At 40.8% G+C, this 8,311-nt stretch overlaps 2 protein-coding genes across 2 annotated transcripts; one reads left to right on the forward strand and one right to left on the reverse strand.

Annotated features, from left to right (window-relative positions):
* Positions 1–716: 716 nt before the first annotated feature.
* LOC103964130 (FHA domain-containing protein PS1) lies at positions 717–4,735 on the forward strand. The gene is given in 8 exon segments (XM_009377022.3): positions 717–1,132; positions 1,243–1,448; positions 1,685–2,695; positions 2,697–3,503; positions 3,605–3,740; positions 3,826–4,097; positions 4,099–4,218; positions 4,324–4,735. Coding segments are annotated over 8 exon segments (3,105 nt in total). The 5' UTR covers positions 717–816; the 3' UTR covers positions 4,561–4,735.
* Positions 4,736–5,304: 569 nt separating this feature from the next.
* On the reverse strand, positions 5,305–8,059 carry LOC103964131 (protein SENSITIVE TO PROTON RHIZOTOXICITY 1). Its single transcript, XM_048581013.1, is given in 4 exon segments — positions 5,305–5,852; positions 5,855–6,445; positions 6,448–7,143; positions 7,907–8,059. Coding segments are annotated over 3 exon segments (1,575 nt in total). The 5' UTR covers positions 7,124–7,143; positions 7,907–8,059; the 3' UTR covers positions 5,305–5,544.
* Between the last annotated feature and the right edge of the window lie 252 nt (positions 8,060–8,311).

The following is an 8,311-nucleotide window of genomic DNA, read 5'->3' on the forward strand; positions in this document are numbered from 1 at the left end:
CTAGACAACGAGCTCGCTCTCGTTTGCTGAACTTGCGCCTCTTGCACTTGTAACAACATAGTCCAACATCAAAATCCAAAGCAGATTACTTAAATCGCCGTCCTCCACTCTCTTTTTGTGATTATCTTTGGAGTTTACTGAAACAATCACAAATGAAGATACAAGCTCAAACAGAATAGAACCAACAAGACAGAGCCAAAACGCAACCAAACTAGTTACTTTATTAGGTTCAATTTTCGATATTAAGGGTGAAGTGTATTAAACCAGACCGTTCTCACCCTTCTCTTTAAAGCATCTGCACCAGTTGGTAAAAGGCAAGGGCAAAGACAACAATGTTGCCCTCTAACCCAAAAAATCCTCTCCAACAGTCCAATAAACCAAAGGTAAGTGGTGGGCCGACAACTTCCAGCCCAAATGCCCAGCCTTCTCAAGCTCAATCTACTGTTTTCGCGCAAGGTGACGTCAATTTTAAATTAAGTTTTTAATAAACAAACTTTTATTTATTGAATTACTGTGTATCCCTTTGTATATTTTTTAGGCTTTGAATAAAACAAACTTTTTTATTTATTTATTGAACATTTCTTTTTTTTAAAATCTTTACAATTTTGAATCAAGTTTCAAAATCCAAAAATTATTAGTGCAATAGCCGTTATATAATTGAAAAAAATCACAACGGTCGCCTTTTTGAAATAAAACCCCACCACAACCTCCCAAATATTTTCCCGAGGAATTACAACTATTCGTCATCCCTCTCTCTCTCTCTCTAAACCCAGTTGCCCTACGCAGAATCCAAATTCTTCAACAAAGAACACGGTCATGGCGAACGAGAAAGTGAACAGGAAGCTGAACGGAGAAGGAAAGGAAGAAGAAGAGGAGCCGAAAATCCCAGTCTTCACAGTCCTCAAGAACGGAGCCATTCTCAAGAACATCTTCATCGTCAACAAATCCCCGCCCCTGCTGCACTCCAAACCCATCTCCACCGTCCACCGGAAAACCTATGAAGAAATCTTGGTCGTCGGCCGACACCCGGATTGCAACATCGTCTTGACTCACCCCAGCATCAGCAGATTCCACCTCCAAATCCTCTCCGACCCTTTTTCTCAAAAGCTCTTTCTCACCGATTTGTCATCAGGTAAGAAATTGGGGTTTTTATTTGGCATTTCAATTAAGTTTTCTTTGCATAAAATAAGAAAATCCCAGAAATTTATAGGACCTGTTGGGTTAATTGGGTTTTTGTTGCAGTACATGGGACTTGGGTTTCAGACAAGAAGATCGAGCCGGGAGTTCGAGTGGAGCTGAGCGAAGGGGACACGCTCAGGCTTGGTGGTTCCAGCAGGGTCTACAGCTTGCATTGGATTCCTATGAGGCAGGCCTATGATTTCGAAACACCTTTTGTGCCATTCATAGCGCACAACGAATATGAAAATGCAGAACAAGTATTGGATCAGGTAAGTATATACGTGGTTTGTTTAATTTAGACACGAATTTGAAGAATGTCCAAAAGATTGCTTGTTGGATTGTTCCAGGAAACCAAGATTTTTTTTTGAATGGTTTTTTATTCTGTTGTTCGTTCAATCTGTTTCGTATTTCTTTATTCGAATTGACTTGAAATGAATAGGGTCCAAAAGTTGCCAATGAACTTTATACAAATTTTCGTTTGCGTTTTCTATTTGGGTTTGTGCAGAGTGAGAATTCTTTGCCAGTTGAGAACAAAGAAACTGAATCTCCAGATTCAAATTCCGTGGGTGTAGAATCGTTGTTCTCCGATGAAATTTTAGGAGTCATTGGGAAGATGGAGGTCCCATCAGCACCTCCACTGCCGGAAAATGCCGTTTACTCAATTTTTGATCCAGGCGAAGAAGGGAGCGAGAACTTATCAAAAGGTAGTGGTGAAGAGAATGAAGTCTCAAGTTTCTGGGCATTTGGAATGGAAAACCAGCGCCTACTTCACTGTGTCACAGAAGAGGTTTCTGAAAGAGAGAACCCAGAGAGTTCCTTTTTTACTGCAGAGGAAGGGGAAGCTTGTCCTGCTGTGCAAGTGTCAGAGGAAAGTGAGAAGCAAAGCCAATTGGGAAAAGACTATGGAAGGACTACTTTTTTGAGTTCACCTCTTCTGACTGGGGAAATCCTTGAGGAGACCAAAACTCAGCTAGATGAGAAAGAAAACCTGACCCCGGAATCAAAACCAAACTTGCCTGCCAACCTGAATGCTGAAAGTTCTTCTGGTGAAAAGGAAGAGGCTGATCATGCTGCGCAAGTACCTGAGAAGTACCAAAGCTCTTTGAGAAAAGATCAGGGACAGTTTGACATTTTATGTCTTTGTTCTGGACCTCGGGTGATGGAGAACTCAACCTTGCCGACTGTAAAAGTACTTGGGGAGGACAAAGATGAGCAAGTTCCAGAACAAAGCCTGACCCCAGAACCAAAATCAAGCTTGCTGATTAGCCAAAAGTTTGAACATTTTGATGAAAAGGAAAAGGAAGCTTATGCTGCTGCTTCTGTACCAGAGAAAATTGAGAACCAACGCCCATCGAGAAAAGATAATGGACAGACTGATATTTCATGTCTTTTTTCTGGACCCCTTGTGATGGAGAACTTGTCGTTGCCAATCGGGGAAGTCCTAGGGGAGATCAAAGATCAGAAAGTTGTAGAAGAAAGCCTGACCCTAGAACCAAAATCCAACTTGCCTCTTAACCGTGAACTTTGAGCATTCTGATGAAAAAGAATGTCTATTGGATGTGAGTTATGGAGAATTGGAAAACAAAAGCATGGCATCAGAAGATTATGACAAAAGGGATTCAAGCATTTCTTCTGCATCTCTTGTGACAGAATCTGGAACCTCATCTATGTCGGAGTTAATAAATAACAAAGAGGGGCAGACCCCACAATCTCTCTTTACTGCAGCAGGACAGCCTGAATCAGAACTATGCGAAAGCCCTCCACTGAGATCTGAGAATAAATCAAGTACGATGATGGGAAGCATTTGGGAAAGAAGAGGTAAACCTGCTAGTGCTGTAAAGCTTCAAACAGATAAGAGCAGAGGAAAACCTGCAGAAGCTGCGTGTGATGATGGTATTGAACAGGAGGGGGAGATCTTTACTCCAGACAAGGAAAATTTAACCCCAAATACTCTTCGACTAAAGTCTTTGAAAAAGAAGGGTAAGATAGAATTTAAGCATTCGAAATCAAGCACATCATCCTCGTTGCAATTAACTCCAGTCACCAATATCAGTCAACAAGAGCTGATTGAATCCCCAGGAAAAGAGAACCAGGTAATGAAGGAACTCCAAGAAATAAAATTAGCAGGAAATACTTCTGGAAATCAAGCTAGGGCGGAGAAAAAGTTGACGGTAACAAAAGTAAGAACAGAAAGGATTCCTTTTCAATCAATAAAAAGTTCTGAGGGCAAGAGCTTATCAGAAGACTCGGTCCCTAACACAGCGACAAGAAGCAGCACATCTTTCTCTTACACTCAAAATAAGGAGGTCACCAATGCAGGCTCTGTAAGTTGGTCAACGCTTGGTTAAATTTTTCTTATTCCCACAGCTCTAACTAGCTTTATCGAGCATAGACATAAGACATGTAACTCAAAGTTAATTTTCAGAATAAATCTGTTGGAGAAGGAAAGAGGAGCTGGACTATGGTTGCAGACGCTACTACTCTTCTCGACAAGGAATCAAGGAAGTCATTGCAGTTTCTACAAGGTCTCAAGGGGACTCAGTTAATCATTCCAAGAATGGGTAATGAAATTTGAATTACGTGCATATTATTTGTTAGGTAAAGTTGTTCCTGATGATTGTGAATGAACTCGCTTATTGTAAACAGTCATACGGGAACTGGATTGCTTGAAGCAACGTGGCAGCCTTTTCAGAAAGAAAACAGAGGCTGAATTGGTGCTGGAATGGATCAAAGAGTGCATGGTTAAAACAAATTGGTGGATCCATGTCCAGAGCTCAATGGAAGACGGAAGACTGATTGCTCCAACCCCTCCTGCTTCGCCGCAGTCTCTATTTAGCGAGAAGAGCTGGGGCTTTCCTTCTAGGACAACGGGCTCATTGACTTTTTCGAGGTGTGGGAGCATGATGGACCTTGTATCACCCGTCCCCAGAAGACCATATCCTAGATTGTGCTCTTTTATATAGAAGGATGAAAAGGAACGATGGACAACTTGTCCTTCTCAGTAACGATGTTACCCTGAAGATCAAAGCCATGGAAGAGGTAATGATACTACAACTAGCACTCCAACCATTTTCTCCTTCCACACTCGACGCACCCTTGACGCATAATGCAGGCATTTTAAGAATGATTATGGTTGTGTTTCAGGGTTTGCTCTGTGAGACAGCTGAGGAATTTCGCGAGGGTCTGGTGAACCCACTTTCTGAGAGGTTTTTGTGGCCTGACAGTTCTCCCTGTGGGCGTACGTGGTCTTACTTAGGAAACGGAGCTTTGAGAGAAAAGTACAATAGCTGCGGCCCTCTGAAGAAGTCGTCAAAAGGAGAAGGTGCAAAGGGTTTGAAGCTCATTCTACACCACAATGCTCATTACGGGCAGATCCGTTAGATGAACCAAAAACAATTTTCATTTACGGTCTCAAATTGTAATGGCGTTGTTACGTTGCAAAATGATGATCGAGTTGTTGACTTGTTTGTGCTTTATCAAGCACTTCAAACTTCTTTATTTCAACTGACTTGATCAATAACTTGAGGAAATATATGCCTAACATATTTGGCGAACCGATCCTATGGGTGCGCTAACAAAGTTCCGTAGAGTACTCAATCTGTGTAGGGGTAGGGTGGGTGTCTAAAGATTAGGGTTAGGTATGACATCTTTTGCGACTTAGGAAAAGTTGGTGAAACTGTTTTCACTCTCTGGGACTGCGACAGAGATGCCAAATTACTCTGCAATGTGAGGATGCGGAGTGTTGTCCCAGATTGGAAATTAAGGGTAAAGCTTTGATCATTTGTTTACAAAGATGCAAGTTATTTGATCAAGTGGTTGTTTGCAGGTGTGCGAAGTTGAAGACCCTTTTCGAGGGCTTGCTTATTGTGGTTCCGTTCTTGCTGACACCCCCTAACCACGGTGTAGATTTACTACGCTATTAGAATCGGGACATGTGTTTGAAGGTTTAACTATGGTAAGAATCTACAGAAGCAAATAATTAAGTGCAAAATATGTTATGGCAGTGAATTCATATCGAATATCGATTGAAGATGGATAACAAAATGCAGCCTAGTAAAACTACTATGGGAGTTACAAGAACTGTAAAGGAAAGTGGTAAATAGAAAGAAACAAAAACACCATCTCTGAAAGAATTCCAAATATGAAATGCAGAATAAAACCGATGAACACGAGAGCTAACAGAATATAAATGATGCAGAATTGATAGACTAAAGTTAAAGGATCGCTAGAGCCTGCTACAACTTCTATTAAGCTACAAACTAGTAAACACCATCAATTATTCAAGCTTAAGAAATCACATAATATATGGGATCACCTAAAACTTACAAATGTCAAAGAAAATCATACACTAGTGGCGAGCAATCATTAGTGTCGTTGAAGATTGTTGAAATTCGACTCCCCTCCAGTTTTGTCAGTGTAATTACAAGACACTGACATTAGAAAAGAGAATGGACTCTCTGAATCCTCAAACGGGGGTCGAGGCAACTCATTAAACCCATCAAAGTTACAGGTTTCAAAATTCAATGGAGAGAAGTAACTAGTAGGATCATCAATACTTTCTTTCACGTCCATGAGATTTTGAGATCCACCACCTCCGCAAGGAGCAGTGGAGCCAAAACTGAAGTTAATGCTTCCAACTCTGTTTGACGCTTCACTGCCTTCCCCGTGGTCATTGGCCCTAGGGTTCCTTTTGGTTCATCAGGGGGTATGGCAGGAGTGTGACCTTGGAAAAGGGCAATATGGCCAAAAAGCTTGTCTTTCCTTGAGAAGGTAGTGCCACAAGAACAAAGCCACTTGTCCTTACCACAATGCTTCTCATGAGTTTTCAGATCTGCAATAACGGAGAACTTCTTGCTGTTGCATCTGCTGCAAGTGTAACTTTTGTCACAGTGGGTTCTCTTGTAGTGATTCTTGACACATAAAATAGTCTTCAAGGGCTGAAACTTTTTGTGATCCTTGTTCCGCTTGCAACCAGCATAAGGGCATGAATACCTTTTGATAAGTGTTGGTTCGGAGCTGGATTCCTTGTTGGGCTTTGCAAGTGCTGCTGGGGTTTTGTACTCGTCTCCATGACCTCTCATGTGCATCCTCAAATTTGCATCCCGCTTGAATCCCTTTCCGCAAATTGCACAGAAGTGAGTGTGAGGTGCAAGGATTTCTTCTTTCTCTAACTGTAAAATTTCATAGCTACCAGGCGGAAGGTTCTCACCTTCATCAGCATCCTCTTCATCTTTTGTTTCATGTTCTTCAATGTTCTCAGTCCCAAATTACTTATTAGATCAGTCTGGTTGGCCTGGTCAGCTAATTTGCTTCCGCTATTAATTTGCAACTTGCCACCCAAATCATTCCCTGCTGCAGAAGGAATAAATGACCTACCAAGCTGCCCAAACTGTCCTGTAGAAGGTATCGTGGTGGAGAGTGTATGCTTCACAGATGGTAGAAGGCTACCTGCTGTAGAGATCAACTGAGCAATTATTGAAGTAAGATCGGCAGTTATGAGCTGCTGTTGCTGAGCCACAAGTTCATCTGGTCGTCCTAGAACTTGACCTCTCCGGCCAACAATCAAATGCACTAAATCCTGAAGCTGATGGATCTTTTCTTCCAGGAAAGATAGATTGTTCAACGTCGATCTTGGATCCCAGCCTTGGATTTTATTAGGATGCTGCACGTCATGCATCCTACCATCTTCTCGATCTGATATTTTTGTATCGTTATTGGAGTTGCAAGTATGTGACGCTTGCGAATCAGAAGGCTGGTGGAATTTCTGGAAGGACGGTTCCACCCCCATTTCATAATCTAAAACAGAGGGACTTTCCCACTTCTGTTGATGCTGCCGTGATTTGAAACTGGTAAAAGGTTGATGATCTGAGGAAATCGTATTTGTCACATCATTCCCAGTGGAAGGATTCTCCCAAGTGTCCCATTGCCTTTCTTTAGGATCCATTTCTCAACTTATATCCTCACCTGATGTATCAAAATCCAACACCAATCCAGCTTAATATACGAGACAAGAGAATCGTCATTGTAAATCAAAGAAATCGCAAACTGAAATGAATCATGCAATTAAGATATAGCTGCATCAGACACGCAGCCGAAAGTCTGAACAAATTCAATACCCATTTTCCCTCTGATGCTATTTTTAAGAAAACTATCATCTTCCTCAACAGATTTATTCATGAAATAATTGAAAAATAAAATAACTTTCACCATTAACGGTCATTGATCCCCACCTCCCATCCAGAATTCAACTTAGTTTGCCAAAAACAATTTATATTGATTGATTAGGATTTAGGAGCTGTACGTGCACACGCAACCCCAACTTTAACGACGCACTTATTGCTAATTAAAAAATTAAAGGCCAATTCAAGATCCCAAAATCTCAATTCAAGACAGCTTAAGCTGAATTATTTTCACTAAACCTAATTAAGAAACCCAAAATCCTATCAAATACGATTCATAATTCCCAAAAGCAGCTGAATCCATTTCAGTTAAACAAAGCAGATTAGAAAAGATTCAACCACATACAAAAATGTAAAATTAAAAAAAGTTACAAATTAAAAATTTACCAGAAACTGGAGAGAATGGAGGAAAACACAGATAAAACTCAATCCTTGGATATATTAAAAAATCTATACATATATATATATATATATATATATATATATCTATATACACGTGTGTGTGTGTGGGTGTGTAAGAACCCTAAAAAAGAGGTAAGAAAACTCACCAGATTGAAGAGTGAATGTGCTTATATGCTCTTTTGTCTCCTCTCCTCCTCCTGCATCTGTATATCAGCAATCTCTGCTACAGTTCACAATTTACAGTCTAACACGGTGGGGGCTGGATCTGTTTGTCAACCCCATCAATCAGACCGTCCATTTCTGGAACATAATTGATTAATGATTATGCTAGTGGGACCCGCTCATCATTTTGTTAGACATTTAATTGTTCACCGTTCAGGGCCGTGATCAGATCTTGCTTAGTTTTGTACGGTTGAGATTTCTCACAGAAGGAGGCGAAGTCTGATCGGAGATGTGGGGCCGCTGGAACTCTGGACGAATTTTTCATAATAAATAAAGAGAATTGTTATTGGCATTTCAAAAATTTCATTCTACATTTCAAACTTTCTATA

Source organism: the organism of the source record quoted next, unplaced genomic scaffold (assembly GCF_019419815.1).
Source record: "Pyrus x bretschneideri cultivar Hongxiangsu unplaced genomic scaffold, Pyrus_bretschneideri_v1 Contig16, whole genome shotgun sequence".
Classification (NCBI taxonomy): Eukaryota; Viridiplantae; Streptophyta; class Magnoliopsida; order Rosales; family Rosaceae; genus Pyrus; species Pyrus x bretschneideri.